This window comes from Scyliorhinus canicula, chromosome 17, assembly GCF_902713615.1.
Source record: "Scyliorhinus canicula chromosome 17, sScyCan1.1, whole genome shotgun sequence".
NCBI lineage: Eukaryota > Metazoa > Chordata > Chondrichthyes > Carcharhiniformes > Scyliorhinidae > Scyliorhinus > Scyliorhinus canicula.
This window is the reverse complement of record NC_052162.1, coordinates 122,458,838-122,479,707: the sequence shown is the minus strand read 5'-3', so window position 1 is coordinate 122,479,707 and position 20,870 is coordinate 122,458,838. Positions and strand designations below refer to the sequence as shown.

Below are 20,870 nucleotides of genomic sequence, written 5' to 3'. Positions count from 1 at the left end.
GTGTCTCTGAAACACTCTGTCCGCTGAGGAATCCACTGGGCGTGGAAGGTGTCAAGCATTCCGGTGGATACCACATGCTCCCTCTGCAAGACCACTGGGAATAGACAAGACCACGGACAGAAGTCGGCAGCCAGAGTAACCGCCCACCCCCTCCATAATAATAATAATCTTTATTGTCACAAGTAGGCTTACATTAACACTGCAATGAAGTTACTGTGAAAATCCCCTAGTCACCACACTCCGCCGCATGGTTGGGTGCACAGAGGGAGCATTCAGAATGTCCAATTCACCTACCAGCACGTCTTTCGGGACTTGTGGGAGCAACCCGGAGCACCCGGAGGAAACCCACGGGGAGAAGGTGCAGACTCCACACAGACAGTGACCCAAGCTGGGCATCGGATCTGGGACCCAGAAACTGTGAAGCAACAGTGCTACCCTACCCCAGCCAGCTACAATGCACTGTTTTAACCAGACTCAAAGTAGATTCAAGATGTCACGCTCAGCACAAGAATATTAGATATTATAGACTGTCAGATCCACAAACTCTGCCAAGATGGCTGCAATTTAACAGGTTACTGTGGACATTAAACTGTGGGCAATATTTGATGCTGTGACCAATATTTAGTTAAACACGGACCTGAATAAGGAAACTTTGCAGCCACCTGTGAAGTTTAAATGTGTCGTGTCAGGATGAACCAGCATTTGAGGAATACGAAATCTCAGGACTGTTGGTCTCCAAGTGCCGAATTGAACACAGGAGAATGAGCTTGAATTGGGACAGAGATAAGCGTAAGTGAGCATCGTAAACTGCTATTGTATCGGGGTGTTCTGGGCCCCAGAGTTTTAACCCTGCAGTTAATTGTCAGGGATGCAGTATAATAAGCCCTGAACAAAGCAAATGTGTGTGTGAGAAGCACCAGGAACCAGCTGAACCAGCAGAGCTGAATGTCTCCCAGTGCAGCCACAGGACTGAACTTATTCCAGCTTCCAAGTCCACCTGAGAACCAACCTCCTGGATTTTCATCTACAAGAATACGTGGGTTTGAGTAGGGTGATCATTGCTCGGCACAACATCGAGGGCCGAAGGGCCTGTTCTGTGCTGTACTGTTCTATGTTCTATGTTCTAAGAACGTTTGAGGACTTTGGGTCTGTACTCGTTGGGGTTTAGGATGAGAGGGGATCTTATTGAAACTTATTGAGACCTGGATAGAGTGGACATGGAGAGGATGTTTCCACTTGCAGCAAAAACTAGAACCAGAAGACACCATCTCAGACTAAAGGGACGATCCTTTAAAACAGATGAGGAGGAATTTCTTCAGCCAGAGGGTGGTGAATCTATGGAACTCTTTGCCGCAGAAGGCTGTGGAGGCCAATTCACTGAGTGTCTTTAAGACAAAGAAAGGTAGGTTCTTTATTAATAAGGAGATCACGGGTTATGGGGAGAAGGCAGGGGAATGGGGATGAAAAAATATCAACCATGATTGAATGGCGGAGCAGACTCGATGGGCCAAATGGCCTAATTCTGCTCCTATGTCTTATGGTCTTATGAGGAGCTTCAGAAACTCATGAGAATTATTTGTGTCTAAAAACGCTTCACTCCAACGAAAGGATCAGCTTAATAAGAAGACATCAGACCTGCAGCGATATAAAGATTGCAGTCTACATTCCATTTTCATCATCACAGCTTCAACTTGATCTCTGTATGTGTCAGTGAGTAAAAGAGCCGACAGACTTAGATGCTCAAACGTCCAGGGAAAGGTTGTGATAATAAATAACCTTTATTCCTTTAAAAATCACCAGTAAGTCTGCTGCTGAACTGTATTTTAAATAAAGAAATATCACACTGAGGGTCAGAAAATATCACACAAACATCCTGATAATGGACGGGAAAGGACCACGAAATGTAATCAACCGTTGTATAACCCCCTTCAGGTAGCTATTCAAAGGCTGCAGCCTCTCACACTGAATGTATGCGTGATCCATAGACACCTCCAGGCCACAAACATCAGCTGCAGCCTGGGAATGGATGAAAGATTTTAAAAACCTGTTGTCCGGAATATGCCCCGGGCACTAGGACCCGGCTGGGAACAGAAACCTTCAGGTCCCGCCCACCAGCTGTTGCATCACCAAGACGCCAGCGCATGCGCTCTGCTTCTCCAGCTGGTGGTTGTCACGCCGGGCCTGGTCCCGGAAGAGAGAGTTGACCAGCGGTGATGTGACCTGAGGATCACCACACCTCAGGCAAGGGGCCAGGTTGGGAAGGCGGTGCCTTCAGGAATAACTGGGAAGGTGATGTTTGGTCAGTTGCTGCAGTCTGTGTAGTGAAGGTGCTGTCGTAGTGGTGTGAGGTAAGGAAGTACAGGATTATCAACCAGCAATGATGAATTAAGGGGAATGTAAATCCAGCTCCGGCTGCTTTCAGATTGGAAAGGGAGCTAAAGTGTGTCCTTAGAGCTGGTGAATATTGTGGCTTTGGCAGTTTCTCTGTAAAGTACTTCTCATTCATTCCCTCTCTTTACAGCACGGATAGAGGCCCTTTGGCCCATTCATAATAATCTTTATTATTGTCACAAGTCGGCTTACACTGCAATGAGGTTACTGTGAAAATCCCCCACTCGCCACACTGTTCGGGTACGCACAGGAAGAATTCAGAATGTCCAATTCATCTAACAAGCTCATCTTTCGGGACTTGTTGGAGGAAACCGGAGCACCTGGAGGAAACCCACGCAGACAGGGGGAGAACGTGCAGACTCCGAAGCCGGGAATCGAACCCAAGTCCCTGATGCTGTGAAGCAACAGTGCTAACCACTATGCTACCGTGCCGCCCAGAAGATTATTAGATTACTAATTCTGGATGAATTGTGTCCCAGGATGCTGTGGGAGGTGAGGGAGAGATTGCAGTGGCTCTGACCCAACGTTTTAACCACAAATTAGGCCTGTGATCTGTAGAATTTAGAAGGTTAAGGTGCGATCTGATTGAAGTATTTAAGATATTAACAGGGAAAGAGAAGGTCGATAAAGATAAACAATTTCCACTGGTTGGAGATTCTAAAAGTAGGGATCATTGTCTAAAAATTAGGGCTTGACCGTTCAGGAGAGATGTTCGGAAGAACTTCTTCACACGCAGAGTGGGAGAGGTTTGAAACTCTTTCCCACAAACAGCAGGTGAAGCTGCATCAGTTGTTAAGTTTAAATCTGAGGTGGAGGTTTGTTAAGCAAAGATATTAGTGGATATGGAGTTAGATCACAGATCAGCCATGACCTCACTAAATGGCAGGACAGACTCGAGGGGCTGAATGGCCTAGTCCTGTCCCTATGTGTATTTCTGTGATTCTGAAATTCAGACAATAATATGACAGGGGCAGCAAGAACGGTGGCGCACTGGGGTTAGCCTTGCAGCCTCACGGCGCCGAGGACCCAGGTTTGATCCCAGCTCAGGGTCACTGTCCGTGTGGAGTTTGCACATTCTCCCTGTGTTTGCATGGGTTTCGGCCCCACAACCCAAAAATGTGCAGGCTAGGTGGATTGGCCACACTAAATTGCCCCTTAATTGGAAAAAAAATGAATTGGGTACACTAAATTTAAAAAAAAAATAGAATACCATGACAGGGAAAGAGTTCGGATTAGAACCTGAGTTAGTCCGAGCTGCAAACCATCCCTCCAGATCCTTGCCCTTCATGGATTTAATGAAGGCCAAGGCGATAGTTAGATTATTGACAGGCTTGACGGAGTTGTTGGATACCATTTTTTGGGTCTCAGGATAAAGCCTGACGTAATTCACGACCCATAGGCTTGAGCTGCCTTTGAACTTCTTCGAAGCCTCGACACTTCGTTTGTGTTGCTGCCGAAAGTCCTGAATCCTCCCTCTCTCCTGGAGCCAGACGGCACCTCACCGTTCCCTCTCCAGGACATTCTGGCGATCTTTCCAGTTGTGCAAGTGAATGATTCCAGGCCTGGGATGAAAACTATCCCTCAGCCTCAGAGACAGGATACGATACATCCTTTCTAATTTGAAACACCCAGGCTTCACATCCAGCTTGAGAAAACGTGGCTTCCGGTCCTCGAAGAACTAACGGGAGCCTTACCATCCACACATTCTGACAGGCCGTCAACTCGGATGTTTTTTCTCCGACACTCGGTTCTCCAAATCCTCCAGGACCTCCACCAACCACTCAGCTGGTTTTCAAAGGACTGAATTCTTACCTCCGTGGAGGAGGCATCTTGCTGAACGTTCAGGATTCTCTCCTCCGGATCATCGAGCCTCTTCATGGCGTTTTGCAGCTGGGCCTCATGAGCTCACAGATATTGAGTCAGAACACTCAGCCTCTGGTCAGTAACACGGATAATGTCGCCAGTCATTATTTTCGCCACCTCTTGAGAGAGCCCCAGAGAGCGCGGGATCGTGAGACTTCCTGAGTGTCAGGCCGCATTGTTGAAAAGGCGGCTCCAATCCCGCTGAATCCACCTACGCTGTTTTATCAGCGCATTTCTTCACTTTTTACAGCATAATCCTTCCAGACCGAACCCTGAAGTCTTCCAGGGACATGATAACAAATATTAATTCAAGGATTAGGTAGATGAATGCCAGGCAATCAGGACAATTGACAGATCATAGGTGAGTGACACCAGAACCTGCGGAAAACCAGCTACTCCCGGTGTCACATGCCCCCCCCCCCTCCCAAGTTATGGGGAACCGGCAGGAAAATTGAGAAAAACCTGAGATGAGGAGGGATTTCTTCACTCGAGGATGTGGTGAAGGTTTGGAATTCTCCACCTCCGAGAATTCTGGAGCTTCAGTCGTCAAGTATGTTCAAGACACAGATTGACAGGTTTCTGGATATTGAAGATGTCGAGGGACATGGTGATAGTGTGGGTAAACGGGGCTGAGGTAGATCGGCAAAGGATCCCATTGAATGGTTCAGGTTCGATGGGCCGAATGGCCGACTGCAACTCATATTTGTTGTGATCTCCTGGATAGGAAGCTGTGAGCTTGGATCTGTCAATCAACATGAATTCTGCTACAGGAGAATTGGGAGGGTGAATATTAGATACAGCAGAGTGGAGAGTGTGTGGGATGGAGATTTACAGCTCTCAGGGAATAAGAGAGAGGAAAAAAATGTGACACAGAAACTAGCATTGTGTATTCTGAGTTTCAATCCTGCACTGACAGTGATGAATTTTGTAAATTGTTTCTTCCAGGATATTAGACAAGGAGGAATTACGGACAGAAATCTCAAACGTTACGTCCCGATCTGACAGCCACTCCCTTCCTTGGAACCTGAAAACCATCGGGCTTTCAATCTAGAAGGAGAAATATTTACCCGAACTGTTAGCTAAACATTTCAACCATTAGTGCAACTGGAAAAGCACCGAGACCCACACAACACAACCCGAGTGAGTGTTCCAGTGAACTGACTGTGGAAACATCAGTGTGACTGGAAAAGCACCGAGACCCACACAACACAACCCGAGTGAGAGTGTTCAAGTGAACTGACTGCGGAAACATCAGTGTGACTGGAAAAGCACCGAGACCCACACAACACAACCCGAGTGAGAGTGTTCAAGTGAACTGACTGCGGAAACATCAGTGTGACTGGAAAAGCACCGAGACACACACACCCGAGTGAGAGTGTTCCAGAGCACTGACTGTGGAAAGAGCTTTAACCAGTTACACAGCCTGAAAAACATAACAAGCTTCAGAGTGAGGAGAGACCGTACCCGTGTTGTGGATGAGGCTTCAACTGACTGTCCAACCTGGAGAGACGTGAGGAGACCCAAAACATGGAGAAACCGTGGAAATGTGGGGATTGTGGGAAGGGATTCAGAGTCCCATCTCAGCTGGAAATTCATCAACGCAGTCACACCGGGGAGAGGCCATTCACCTGCTCAAAGTGTGGGAAGGGATTTACTCAGTTCTCCAGTCTGCAGACACACCAGCGAGTTCACACTGGGGAGAGGCCACTCACCTGCTCTCAGTGTGGGAAGGGATTCGCTCGGTTATCCACCCTGCAGACACATCAGCGAGTTCACACAGGGGAGAAGCCATTCACCTGCTCCCAGTGTGAGAAAGGATTTATTCAATTATATCACCTGCAGAGACACCTGCGAGTTCACACTGGAGAGAGGCCATTCACCTGCTCTCAGTGTGGGAAAGGATTTACTCGAGTATTCAACCTGCAGTCACACCAGCGCGTTCACACTGGGGAGAGGCCGTTCACCTGCTCTCAATGTGGGAAAGGATTTGCTGAAGTATCCAACCTGCGAAGACACCAGCGAATTCACACTGGGGAGAGACCATTCACCTGCCCTCAGTGTGGGAAGGGATTCACTCAATTATCTCACCTGCGGACACACCAGCGCGTTCACACTGGGGAGAGGCCATTGATCTGCTCTCAGTGTGGGGAAGGATTTACTCGTTTATCCACCCTGCGGAGACACCAGCGAGTTCACACTAGGGAGACGCCATCCACCTCTCCATGTGAGACAGGATTACATATTTCATCGCACCTGCTGTGACACCAACAATTTTACAATCGATTACAGGGGTTGGATTCTGCTGTTATTGTTTCTGCTCTACACCCAGGACTGCATTTTGTTCATTCTGACAGGTGGTCAGTGGGGAGGGTCGGAGGGTTTCTTTCTGCTGGACTGGCCGGTCTCACCACTTTGCCTCTAGTGGGCTGTAGCTCTTTGAGCCTTGTTGCTAATACCTGGCTTCAAATTGCACAAGGATCTCCGAGTGAAAGGGCGTTTGGAAGTTTGAAGATATTTAGTTTTCATTTCTGTTTGGAACCCCACAAAGCGTGCCATGTTGCCATGGAGATGAGCCCTGGTGGTTACATGGTTCTTTTGTATAATTTATCTGGGTGTTCCTCATAGAAGAAAACTATCAGGGTATGAGGGACAAGTTGTCTGAGGTGGACTGGGAAACTGATTGGTACAGGGAATACCTAATATTTAAGGAATTATTACATATTTATCAGGGGTTGGTCAGCTCAGTTAGCTGGATGGCTGGTTGGTGATGCAGAGCAAAGCCAACAGTGAGGATTCAACTCCCGTACTGGCTGACTTTATTCATGAATAAACTTTTCAACCAGACCCCTTGCGTTGAGGAGTGCTGACCCTCGGGTTAAATCACCTCCAGTCAGCTCTCTCTCTGTCAAAGGGGAGAGCAGCCGGACTTCCGTTTGCGGCTATGCAGAGCTAAGCCGCACGTTCGGCAGCTCCTGCCAGGAGCGGACTTTTGGGCTCTTTTAAGGGCCCCCAGCGGTACTTGCTCGACGGTTCCCGACGTGGGAAGGTGTCTGCAGCAGATCCCCAGTGGTCTATGGTCTGGACCAGGAGTGGGGCCAGCAAAATAGCGGTGGCAGTGCCTAAGAAAAAGCGGGGGAAGAAAATCAAGATGGCGGAGGCCTCGAGGAATGGAGGCAGTGGGCGCAGGTGCAGCAGGAGACTCTCCAGCGCTGTTTTCGGGAGCTAAAAATGGAGCTGCTGGACTCGCTGAAGGCGAATACGGACAAGCTGCTGGCGACACAGACAGCCCAGGGGGTGCAGATCCGGGAGCTCCGACAACAAGCCTCCGAAAGGGAGGATGAGGCCGCGGCTCTCGCGGTAAAGGTGGAGATGCATGAGAAGCTCCATAAGAAGTGGCAGGAGTGGTTCGAGGAGATGGAGAACCGGTCGAGGCGGAAAAATTTGCGGATCCTGGGCCTCACGGAGGGGCTGGAGGGGTCAGACCTGGGGGCCTATGTGGTCGTTTTGTTGAATTCGCTAATGGGAGCTGGGTCCTTCCGGGGGTCCCTGGAGCTAGAGGCGGCCCACAGAATACTGGCCAGGAGGCCCAAACCGAATGAGCTGCCACGGGCGGTGCTGGTGCGGTTCCACTGGTTCGTTGACCGAGATTGCGTGCATAGGTGGGCCAAGAAGGAGCGGAGCAGCAAGTGGGAGAACACGGTAGTGCGGATCTACCAGAACTGGAGTGCGGAGTTGGCCAAGTGGAGGGCCGGGTACAACCGGACAAAGGCGGTGCTCCACAGAAAGAGTGTGAAGTTTGGCATGTTACAGCCATCTGTGGATCACCTACAAGGACGGCACTTTTATTTTGAGTCCCTGGAGGAGGCGTGGGCCTTTGTGTGGGCCGAGAAGTTGGACTCTGACTGAGGGTTGGGTGTTTGTAAATAACTGTGTTAACTTTTGGTGGGAAGGGTCTCTGTTTTATGCTGTTTCATGCTGTTTTAAGCTGGTTGTGTGTTGTTTCTAGGATGGGTGGGATGCTGTCTTTTGTTTGCGGGGTCGGGCAGAGGGAAAGCGCCGGCTTTTCTTCTGTTTCCCGCGCTGAGAGTGGATGGGGGCGGGGTCGTGGGGAACGGGCTGAGCGAGGGGGGCGGGGTACCGGGTTGCTGCTGAAATGGCCAGGAAGGTGCTGGAGTCTGCAGGGGGGGCCGGGGTGGGGGTTTGCCCCCGTGGGGAACGGGCCGAGCGAGGGGCGCTGGCCTGGGGCGGGCAGGGGACGGGTTATAGCTAGTCGGCAGGGGAGGGGGGCAGGGAGCCCTCTGATCCGGCTGATAACTTGGAATGTGAGGGGGCTGAATGGGCCGGTCAAACGGACCCGGGTGTTTACGCACCTGAAGGGGCTGAAGGCGGACGGGGCTGAATCTCTACATTTGCTCACCATTCTAACAGAAGGCAGCTAAGAAGATGGAGGCTATCATGGAGGATCCATGACCAATGAATGTAACACAGTTAAGATCATTCCTCAGGTTAATTAACCAATATGAGAAATTTGATTCAAAACCCTGCTTAAACCATGACCTAATTTGTTGTGCATAAAACAAGCCGAGCAATTGACACCAGAGTGTGAAAAAGCACATCAGTCAGTTAAAGAAACACTGAAGAATTCAGGAGTGTTGGTCCATTTCAACCCAAAGTTACCATCACAACTTACCAATGATGTCTCGCCGTACAGTGTTGGGATGGTGGTGTCACACATACCACCTTCAGGGGAAGAAAGACCAATAGCTTTCGTCACAGACCTTAACAAATGCTGAATCAGATTACATCCAGTTGGAGAAAGAGCACTGAGTATTATTTATGGTGCGAGAGTTCACCAATATCTCTGTGGTCATCACTTCATATTGCTAACGGCACATAGGCCCTTAATTATTTTGGGCCACAGAAGGTTTCCTTCATTGGCAGCAGGGAGACTTCAACCATGGTGTTACACATTGAATTTGCAGGGCCACATGAGGGGCACATATTGATGATTGTCACAGATACACACTCCAAATAGCCTGAGGTGGTCCTAATGAAATCAACAACTGCAGAACAAACCATCGAAAATCTCGATGTGATTTTGCCGCCAGATTTGGGAAACCAGAACAAATTGTAAGTGATAACGGTCCACAATTCACAGCTCAGGAGTTTGAGAACTATCTAAAGATGAGTGGTATCCAACACATAAAATCAGCGCCTTACCACCCATCCACAAATGGTTCAGCTGAAAGGTTTGTCCAGTCCTTGAAGATGCTCGGAAAGCCTTCAAGGACCAAGGTTCATTAAATTGCCGACTAAACAGTTTCTTGGCGACGTCTCGCAACACCACACACACGACCAGACAGAGTTCCCCAGCTTTACTACTATTGAAGAGGAAGCTGAGAACGACATCTGATCAACATTTCGCCCGGAGACGTCTGAGATAGTGTACCACAATCAGCAGTCACAAACCTGAAGAGAAGGGAATCCCAAAAGATGCTTTTTTGGACAAGGAGAGCAGGTTTTGGTATGCAGCTGCACCACCAGCGAGAAGAGGGTCCCTGTAACTGTGTTGCCTGAAACTGGCCCTGTTTCCTACACTGTGCAAACTGAAGATGAGCGAGTGTGGAGACGACACAGATCAGTTGTTAGTGACACCCATCAATGTGCCAGTACCGTGTGTGCTAGAACTACCTCAGGATGAACCGCCATCCATACTACCCAATCATGTGTCTGCAACTTCTGATCAATCCGCAGAAACTGAGATTTCTGAAGAACCCCATGCTGCTCCTAATCTTCTGTCTGCAAAAGAGACTATAACACCTTCCAGGGGAGAGACATCTTCTGAAGACCCGGGAGGACATCCAAGGGCAAGAAGAACCAAATCCCTTAAGTGAGCCGGCAACCAGTGCAGAATAGACACCCGCCAGATTGTCTTTCCTATTGACTGTATAATTACTGTGTAATAATTCATTGCCCGCCCTTGTGTATATGTTTTGATGATGATGTAAATGTACTTTTTTTGATTTGATTTATTATTGTCAAATGTATTAGGATTCAGTGAAAAGTATTGTTTCTTGCATGCTGTGCAAACAATGCATACCGTAAATAGGGAAGGAAGGAGAGACTGCAGAATATAATGTTACGTTACAGCAAGATCTAGAGAAAAGATCAACTTAATACGAGGTAAGTCCATTCAAAAGTCTGATGGCAGTAGGGAAGAAGCTGTTCTTGAGTCAGTTGGTACTTGAGCTCAAACTTTGGTATCTTTTTCCTGACGGAAGGAGGTGGAAGAGAGTATGTCCGGTGTGTCTGGTCCTTAATTATGCGGGCTGCCTTTCCGAGACAGCAGGAATTGTAGACAGAGTCAATGGATGAGAGGCTGTTGTGCGTGATGGATTGGGCGTCATTCACAACCTTTTGTAATTTCCTGCGGTCTTGGGCAGAGCAGGATCCATATCAAGCTGTGATACAACCAGAAGGAATGCTTTCTATGGTACTGTGGTTGATTGTTGTTATGGGATCTTAGAGGTAAAGGGGGAAGAGATGCTATATATTTGGGGTTGTTGTTATGTTGTTACGTGGCCACTTTAAGAGTCACAGGTATAGTTTGTGACATCAGTGGCTGCTTCACAGACTTTGCCTCCGTCTAGATCAAACCTTTGTCGAGTTAACAGCTCTTCAATAAACCTGATGTATTTCCATTCAACCCCACAGGCTACAGCTTCACATTCTTTTGTGCAGAACATAGCAGTGAAAGTCAATGTTTAAAGTTGTTTAGCTGACAGTTTTTTTTAAATAAACTTCTTTTTACATTTATTATCCAGTGAATTCTGCCTTTGTCTTAATTGGTAGTGAAATGAAATGAAAATCGCTTATTGTCACAAGTAGGCTTCAAATGAAGTTATTGTGAAAAGCCCCAAGTTGCCACATTCCGGCGCCTGTTTGGGGAGGCTGGTAGTCTGTCTGAAACAGAGTGAATTTATTAAATGGTAAGTTGGGGGTGGCTGAAATCAATTAAGTTCCAGATAACACAAATCGTCAATTTAAAAGCTTTAATTTCTATAGCAACTTTCACAACCACAGGATGTCCCAAAGTGCTTTGAACCCAATGAAGTGTAGTCACTGTTGTAATGTAGGAAATGCAGCAGCCAATTTACACACAGCAAGATCCCACACACAGCAATGTGATAATGAGCAGATGATCTGTTTTTAGTGATGTTGATTGAGGGATAAATATTGACCAGGACACTGGGGATAACTCCCCTGCTCTTCTTCAAAATAGTGGCGGTGGGAACTTTTACATTCACCTGAGAGGGGCAGATAGGGCCTCAGTTTAACATCTTATTTCAAAGAAGGATGTTCTGACAGTGCAGCACTCCCTCAGTGCTGGGACGAGCATTGCTCTCAGTTCTCTAGACTGGGATTTGATCCCACAACCTTCTGACAGGTGAGAGAGCTGCCAACTGAGCCACGGCTGACACTATAGATAATACAAAGTTAGAAAGGGAAAGTTACCCTTTAAATCTCCCACCCTTTCCCTCCAGTGCTTAAATCTAATAATAAAACCCCCAGTATAAATAACATGGATATGACTGACAAATGTCGAAGTGTTGGTTTAGAGCCATAAGTTTCGACTTCTCATGTGAGCCTTGGGCACTTTTCTTTCTTTTAAATAAATTTAGAGGACCCAATAATTTTTTTCAATTAAGGGTCAATTTAGCATTTCAATTTTTTTCAATTAAGGGTCAATCCACGTAGCCAGCACATTGTGGGGGTGAGACCCACGCAGATACGGGGAGAATGTGCAAACTCCACACGGGCAGCAACTTGGGGTCGGGATCGAACCTGGGGCCTTGGTGCCATGAGGAAGCAGTGCTAACCACTGCACCACCGTGCCGCCTCTCGGGCATCTTTTTGCCTCTATTGCTCGTGTCAATGACAACCAGGCGACGGAGCTGAGGCCTGAATTTGGCTGAGACTAAGTGGACCTGCACCCCAGTTGGGAAACTGCTTTGCACTAATAGAGAGACAGGAAGGTGCTGGAGGACTGACTGGTCAATGGGCCCCCACCAATTGTTATATTGGTCACTCAGAGCGAAACAGAAACCCATCTCTTTAAATACAATAGAACTGAGTTTTAAAAAGTTATCACTGTCAGTACCGGGACAATTCTAATTTCTATGGAACATTTTTCCTCTCTCACTCCCCAAAAGGTGTAAATCTCCATCCCACACATTCTCCCTCCATTCTCACTCTGCTGTATCTAATATTCACCCTCCCAATTCTCCTGAAGGTGCTGATTCAGACTGATTGACAGATCCATGCTCACTGCTTCCATACAGACTGGATTTACTTCCTTTCCTTCAGTTGCTGAAAGTCACCAATGTTCCCCCAGAATGAGGAAAGAAATGGAAAGGGGGAAACATGGATTTCCTCCCAGATGTTGCCCAGATGGGGTCGCTTTAGTCCAACTTTTGCATTGTGACGTTGAAATGGAACCCTGCCTGAAGCTGCCAAGAGGAATCACTCTGCTCCGCAGTGACGTCCCGGGGTTCCAGTGCGCAGGTCCGGCGCGTGGACACTGGAGCCCCGCCCCCACCCATTCTTCCCCCTCCCCTGCAACTCCACGAGACGGTTTCCAGGCAAGCGGCTGCTCCGGCCAGAGCGATGAGCAGCCGGGACCTCCCCCTCTCACCGGGACTGCGCATGTTCAAGTGTGAGGGGAAGTTGCGCATGTGCGGGGTAGAGGCCGCTCACTGTTCCTGTGCGAGCTTTGTGTGAATGTCCATTGAGCTTCACACAGACTGAAACGTCCTCCTGTCTTCAACATCTGTGAGTAAAACACTTTCTTTTCTCCACCTTTCCATTTCTTTTCTCATTCTGACCTTCAATTGGTCACTTGCAGCAACTGAAGGGAAAGGAAATGAATCCAGGGAGGGTGCAGACTCTGGAAAGCTTGGCCCAGGTCTCTCTCTTAAAGACATTGGCATCCTTTGCTCCCTCAGCTTGACACATTTATTTGTCTGGCTAAAAGGATGGTCTCTATCCTAATGTTCACAATTAAAGGGCAGGTTTCCCCAGGAGATGGCTGACATTTAAGGGGACAGTAAATTAATGTCAGACAGAGATATATCTCGTGTCGTTGCATGGTACAAATTAGATACTTTATTACAGAACCATACATAATATATGTATATTATTACTTCTAATCTTGCTTTGGTGTACTGCAGCTACATTATATATTGCAGTCATCTCTTCCCTCAGAGGGCTGATAGTCTCTGGATTTCTCTTCCAAAGGGTCCAGTGTTGTCTGAGGTCATTGAATATTTTCAACAATGTGTTTGACAGATTTCTGATTGACGAGGCAGTCAAGAGTTATGGATAACAGGCAGGAAAATGGAGAGAGTGCTGAGGTGAGGGATTTCCTCATTTGAGGATTTGGTGAAGCTTTGGAATTCTCTCTCTGGAGAGCTATTGATCCTCAGTCGTCAAGTATTTTCAAGAAATTGAAAGGTTTCTAGATGTTGAATATATAAAGTAATATGGGGGATAGTGGGGGGAAATGGTGCTGAGGTAGATTGGCCAATGATCTCATCAAATGGTTGAGCTAGCTTGATGGGCCAAATGGCTGGCTGCAGCTGCTACTTTTTATGGTCCCAGTGTCCTGCAGAGGAAGCGGCAACCTTGGATCTGTCAAATGGCCTGAATCAGAACCTTCAGGAGAATTGGGAGGGTGAATATTAGATACAGCAGAGTGAGAATGGAGGGAGAGTGTGTGGGATGGAGATGGTATTTGGGGAACGGATGAGGAAAGAATGTTCCAGTGAAAGTAGAATTGTCTGTTCAGAGTTTCTGTCCTGTATTGACAGATGTCTTTTGTAATTTGTTTTTACAGGACATTGGAAGGGGAGGAAATACACACAAAAATCTCAAACCAAATCTCTACATTTGACAGAGTCTCTCAATTCCTTGGGACCTGAATATTATCAGCCTTTGAATGTGGAAGGAGAAATCTTTGCCTGATCTGTCGGCTTCAAAATATTTTAAACTTCAATGTGACTTGAAAAGCACCGAGACACACACATCCGAGTGAGAGCGTTCCAGAGCACTGACTGTGGAAAGAGCTTTAACCAGTTACACAGTCTGAATAAATAGCACACCATTCACAGCAGGGAGAGACCCTACCCTTTTTCTCTGTGTGAACGAGGCACAAACCATGGAGAAACCGTGGAAATGTGGAGACTGTGGGAAGGGATACAAAGCCCCATCAGAGTTGGAAGCTCATCGACGCATTCACACTGGGGAGAGGCCGTTCACCTGCCCTCAGTGTGGGAATGGATTCATGCAGTTCTCCCACCTGCAGACACACCAGCGAGTTCACACTGGGCAGAGGCCATTCACCTGCTCTCAGTGTGGGAAGGGATTCACTCAGTCCTCGCACCTGCAGTCACACCAGCGAGTACACACACAGGAGAGGCCATTCACCTGCTCTCAGTGTGCAAAGGCATTCTCTCACTTATCAAACCTACGGGTACATCAACGTATTCACACTGGTGAGAAGCCTTTCATGTGCTCCCAGTGTGGGAAGGGGTTCAGTGATTCATCCACCCTGCGAATACATCATCGAGCTCACACAGGGGAAAAGCCATTGATCTGCCCTCAGTGTGGGAAAGGATTCACTCACGTATCCAACAGGCGGGTACACCAGCGAGTTCACACTGTGGAGAGGCCATTTACCTGCTCTCAGTGTGGGAAGAGATTCATTGATTCATCCACCCTGCGGACACATCAGCGAGTTCACACTGGGGAGAGGCCATTCATCTGCCCTCAGTGTGGGAAAGGATTCAGTGATTCATCAACCCTGCAGACACACTTACGAGTTCACACCGGGGAGAGGCCATTTACCTGCTCTCACTGTGACAAGGCATTCAGTGATCCATCCCACCTGCGGAGGCACCAACAAGTCCACAAGTGATTACAGAAATTGGATTCTGCTGTTGTTAATCCTGCTCTCAATTACATCAAGGATGGCATTTTGTTAATTCTGGCATATTGTCAATAGCGATGGTTGGAGGGTTTCTTTCTGCTCGACTGTCTGGACTAATAACTTTACTTCCAGTGGGCTGATTCTCTTTGAGCCTTGTTGTGAATACCTGGCCAAATTTCACAAAGAACAGATTGAAAGGATGTTTGGAAGTCAGAAGGTATTTAGTTTGCATTTCTTTTTTTTTATAAATTTAGATTACCCAATTATTTTTTCTATTAAGGGGCAATTTAGCATGGCCAATCCACCTACTCTGCACATTTTTGGGTTGTGGGGGCGAAACCCACACAGACACGGGGAGAATGTGCAAACTCCACACGGACAGTGACCCAGAGTCGGGATCGAACCTGGGACCTCAGCACCGTGAGGCGGTTGTGCTAACCACTAGGCCACCATGCTGCCCTTTTAGTTTGCATTTCTGTTTGGAACCTCCGAAAGCATGCCACACTGTCATGAAGATGGGCTATGGTGGTATATGGTTCTTTTGTTTAATATATCTGGGTGTTTCTCGCAGAAGAAAACTATCAGGGTATGGGGGATATGTTGTTTGAGGTGGACTGGGAAACCACATTAAATGGTGTGATGGGACACAGGCAATAGCTAATATTTAAAGAAATTTATATCTACCAGTGGGTCAGTTAACTCAGTTGGCTAGTTCATGATGCGAAGAGGCCAACAGCACAATTTCATTTCCAATACTGGCTGAGGTTATCCGTGAAGGGTCCAGCTTCTCAACATTGCCCCTCGCCTGAGGTGCATTGACCCACAGTTAAATCACCACCAGTCAGCTCCCTCTGTCAAAGGGGAGAGCAACCTATGGTCTTCTGGGATTTTGGAGACTTTCATTTCACATATATACAACAAATATAGATTTCTTTAAGGATCAAAAATCCATCAGAAGAAGTGATGGAACCGTGGCGAACAAGGTAAATTAACGGTTCCATTAGATTGAAGGAAGAGGCAGTGCATTCCGGACCGTCAGTGGGCTGATGCTCTTTGAGCCTTGTTGTGAAAACTTGTTTTCAAATTTCACAAGGATCACGCGGTGAACGGGTGTTTGGAAGTAAGAATATATTTACTTCACATTTCTTTTTTGAACCCCCAAAATTATGCTCGTACCATAGAGATGGACAATGGTGATTACATAGTTCTTTGTTTAATTTATCCCAGTGTTTCTCAAAAAAGAAAACTGTCAAGCTGAGGGCAAGTTGTCTGTGGGAGACTGGGAAATTACAATAAAAGACACGATGGTGGATAGGAAATCGGCAGCATTTATATTACTTGTTGACATTAAATATAGATTGTTTTAAGGAACAAAAATTCCAAAAGGAAAATTTATGCAACCATGGCGAACAAGAAAAGTTACAGATTCCATTAGATCAAAGGAAGAGGCTCATAAAGTGGCCCAAATGGCTGTAAGTCTGAGGATTGGAAACTTGTTTTAGAATTCAGCAAAGGAGGAGCAAGAAACTGATAAACAGAAAATAGAATTTGAGAGCAAACTGGCGAGAAAAATAAAAACCGACTGGAAAAGCTCCTATCGGAATGTGAAAAGGAAAAGATTAATAACGACTAATGTGGGTCCATTCCAGGCAGAGACAGGAGAGTTTATAATGGGGAATAAGGAAATGGCAGAGAAACTAAACAATGTGTGTCTATCTTCGCAGAGGACAATACAGAAATTCTCTCAAAAACCCAAGACAACCAAGGGACCAGTGAGCACGAGGGCCTGAAAGAGATTAATATTAGTGAAAAAATAGCACTGGAGAAATTCTCATAGAATTCACAGTGCAGAAGGAGGCCATTCGGCTGATTTAGTCTGTACCAGCCCTTGGAAAGAGCACCCTACTTAAGCCCACATCTCCACTCTAACCCCTTAATCCAGTGGTTTAAAGTTAATAAACCCCCAAAACTTGATGCTCTACATCCCAGAGTGTTGAAAGAGGTGACTGGAGAGATAGTGGATACATTGGTGATCATCTTTCAAAATTCTATAGATTCTGGAATGGTTCCTGCAGATTGGAAGGTGGTACATGTAACCCCACTATTTAAGGAGGGAGAGAGAAAACAGGGAACCACAGACAAATAAGCCTCACATCAGTAGGAGGGAAAATGCTACAATCTATTATAAAGGATGTGACAACATATGAATTAGGAGCAGGAGTAGGCCACTCGGCCCATCCTTCAATAAGTTTTCGGCTGATCTGATTGTAACCTCAGCTCCACATTCTCGCCGACCTCCCTGATAAACTTTCACCCCCTTGCCTATCAAGAATCTATCCAACTCTGCATTCAAAACATTCAAAGACTCTGCTTCCACTGCCCTTTGAAGTAGAGAGTCCCAAAGACTCACGACCCTCTGAAAAAAAAGTTCTCCTCTGCCTTAAGTGTGCAAGATATTATTTTAAAAGTGACTCCAATTTCTAGATTCTCCCACAAGAGGAAACATCCTTTCCACATCCACCCTGTAAAGGCCCCTCAGGATCTCATGCGGTTCAATCAAGTCACCTAAACTCCATCGGACACAAGCCCAGCCTGTCCAATCATTCCTCATAAGACCAGCCTCCAATTCCAGGTATGAGTCCAGTAAACCTTCTCTGAACTGCTTCCAACACATTGACATCATTCCTTAAATGAGAGCAATACTGTACACAGTGCTCCAGATGTGGTCTCACCAATGTCCTGTATAACTGAAGCATAACCTCCCTACTTTTGTATTCAATTCCCCTCACAATAAACAATAACATTCTATTAGCTTTCCTAATTACTTGCTGTACCTGTATACTCGCCTTTTGTGATTCATGCTCTTGGACACCCAGATCCCTCTGAGTCTCAGAGCTCTGCAATCTCTCACCATTTAGATAATCAGCTTTTTTATTTTTCTGGCCAACATGGACAATCACACATTTTCCCACATTATTCTCCGTTTGACAGATCTTATTCCACTCATTTAACATCTACCTTTTTAACCTCCTTATGTCCTCTTCACAATTTACTTTCCTGCTTATCTTTGTATCATTGGAACATAGGAGCAGGAGTTGGCCATTCAGCCCATCGAGCCTGTTCCACCATTCAATACAATCAGGGCTCATCATCCACTTCAATTTCTTTTTCCCTACACTATCCCCATATCCCTTTATGTTATTGGGATTTAGAAATCTGTCAGTCTCTGCTTTAAACACACTCAATGACTGAGCTCCCACAGCCCTCTGGTAGAGAATTCCAAAGATTCACAACCCTCTGAGTAAAGAAATGTCTCCTCCGAGACCGGTACTCGATTCCAGACTGTGCAACCAGGGGAAATATCTCACCTACACCTACTCTGTCTATTCCTTTAGGTATTTTATAAGTTTCAGTAAGATCACCTCTCATTCTACAAAACTCTGGAGAAAAGAGACCCAGTTTCCTCAATCTCGCTTCATAAGACAGTCTTCCCATCACCGGAACAAGTCTGGTGAACCTTCATTACCCTCCCTCTGTGGCAATAATACCTTTCCCAAGGTAAGGGGAGGAAAACTGCGCACAGTACTCCAGCTGTGGTCTAACCAAGGTTCTACCTATTGAAGCAAGTCTTCACTACTCCTGTACTTAAATCCTCTTGTGGTAAAGGCCAACATCCCATTCGCCTCCCTAATAACTTGCTGCACCTGTATGTTAGCCTTCAGTGACTTATTGACAGGCCGCCCGGGTCCATTTATACTCAGGTCCCTTTACCCTCGTTACCACTCATTGAGAATTTCAGAGAGAATGAAAATATTACTCAAAATTAAAGCTCAATCTTTGTCAATCTTTTTGATGAGGGGACCAACTGTAATATATCCCAAGATTTAGATCTTAGATTTAAATATATTGTTACGTGTACTGAGATAGTGAAAAGTATTGTTCTGCATAAAGTGTAAGCTGATCGTTCCATACATGAAAAACATAGGATAGGAAATATAATAATACACAATGTAAATACACAGACATCGGGTGAAGCTTAATGAGTGTAGTGCTAAGTATAGTCATTGTTGTAATGTACAAAACTGTAGGTAGGACTGGGAAATCCATTAATTTTATAATACCGTCACTTTTACACCATATTGTAACAAGGTCAAGGAAGTAATTTTAAACTCGTAACATCTAGCTTCTAGCACAGATTATGGAACATTTCTTTGTTAATCACATATTGACTTCATCTTAGAAGCTAGTCACAAAACAGTTGATTATGCAACAGTGAACTCTGATTAAGTTATAATTCACGAAACAAATTGTAATGGCTGAATTGTTCTTTTATAAATTAAGATTGTACAAACCCAAATGTTTCGAAACTGCAGAGCTAGCAGAAATAATTTATACAAAGAAAGTATTCTGATAAATAGCAGTCTATCATATTCTATCCAAGTCTGACTCAAGAATAAGTTTATTATTCAACCTGATCAAGATTAGAAAAAAAAGAGGGCAGCACGGCGGTGCAGTAGTTAGCACTGCTGCCTCACAGCGCCGCGGTCCCAGGTTCGATCCCGGCTCTGGGTCACTGTCCATGTGCAGTTGCACATTCTCCCCGTGTTGGTGTGGGTTTCGCCCCCACAACCCAAAAATGTGCAGGCTTAGTGGATTGTCCACGCTAAAATTGGCCCTTAATTGGAAAAAATGAATTAGGTACTTTAAATTTATTTTAAAAAATTTTAATTAAAAAAAAAATTAGAAAAGAAAAAAGCTATTGCCTTCCACATATTGTCTTTTTAAATTAGTGTATCTTGCATTAACTAAATGTATGAATTGGATTATTGTATTAATTAGCTACCAGCCAGTAGCAGTAATACCTCATGAGCCTTCATAGAATCCACCATGAATCAGTAGTTCTAGTGAAAGCCTGAATTTTATTTGCTGTAAAAATGTAAAAGCTTAATTGCTGTGTATGTAAAGAATGTTAAATTAAGATAAATGTACTGGCAAGAGAGACCTTCAAGCTCTGATTCGCCTCAACATTTGAAACTGTATGAATAAGGGATTGTATAGAATCAGATAAAGGAATAGTATGAAACAGTTCTATTGTATTCCTGTCTGAGATAATGAGAGAAGGTGGTGTCAGTAATTGGGGATCCAATTCAATTAATCTAGTGACCAAATTGACAATTATCATGTCACAACAGGCCTAACTCTGAGTTAATGGATACTTTGGGAATAAAAGGTAGAGGTTCCAAAGGTCTTCTTTGTTGGCCAAGTACTGAAGATTCCTGAGGCCGAGTTCCAAGGAAATTACTGTCAAAGAAGAAGCCAGACTCCCAAGGCTGAATTCCACAAGAATTACTGTCAAAGAAGGAGCCAGAGACGGTTACACTGCTACAGACTGATCACCCACATGAAGTTGGAAAAGTCAATGTCTTAAAGTTGTTCAGTAAACCTTTTTCATTTAATAAACTTTTAAAATTTAGTATCCAGAGGGTTCTGCCTTTGCGTTAATTGGTTCAAGTTGTCTGAATTTATTAAATGGTAAGTTGGGGTGGCTGAAATCAATTAAGTTCCAGATAACAAGATCAGATAACAGAAATCTTCAATTTTAAAGCTTGCATTTCTATAGCGCCTTTCA

At 45.7% G+C, this 20,870-nt stretch overlaps 1 protein-coding gene across 1 annotated transcript; it reads left to right on the top strand.

Annotated features, from left to right (window-relative positions):
- Positions 1–5,576: 5,576 nt before the first annotated feature.
- On the top strand, positions 5,577–15,488 carry LOC119951861 (zinc finger protein 229-like). Its single transcript, XM_038775237.1, has 2 exons — positions 5,577–6,444; positions 14,462–15,488. Exons 1-2 carry the CDS (start codon positions 5,782–5,784, stop codon positions 15,227–15,229), a joined length of 1,431 nt encoding a protein of 476 aa, XP_038631165.1. The 5' UTR covers positions 5,577–5,781; the 3' UTR covers positions 15,230–15,488.
- The last annotated feature ends 5,382 nt before the right edge of the window (positions 15,489–20,870 follow it).

Bases quoted from the DNA above. Each gene is read 5' to 3' on its own strand.
- LOC119951861 (XM_038775237.1), top strand. From the start codon at position 5,782: ATGGAGAAACCGTGGAAATGTGGGGATTGTGGGAAGGGATTCAGAGTC. The intron at 6,445-14,461 runs GTTCACACTAGG...TGTGTGAACGAG, and splicing joins CCCTGCGGAGACACCAGCGA to GCACAAACCATGGAGAAACC.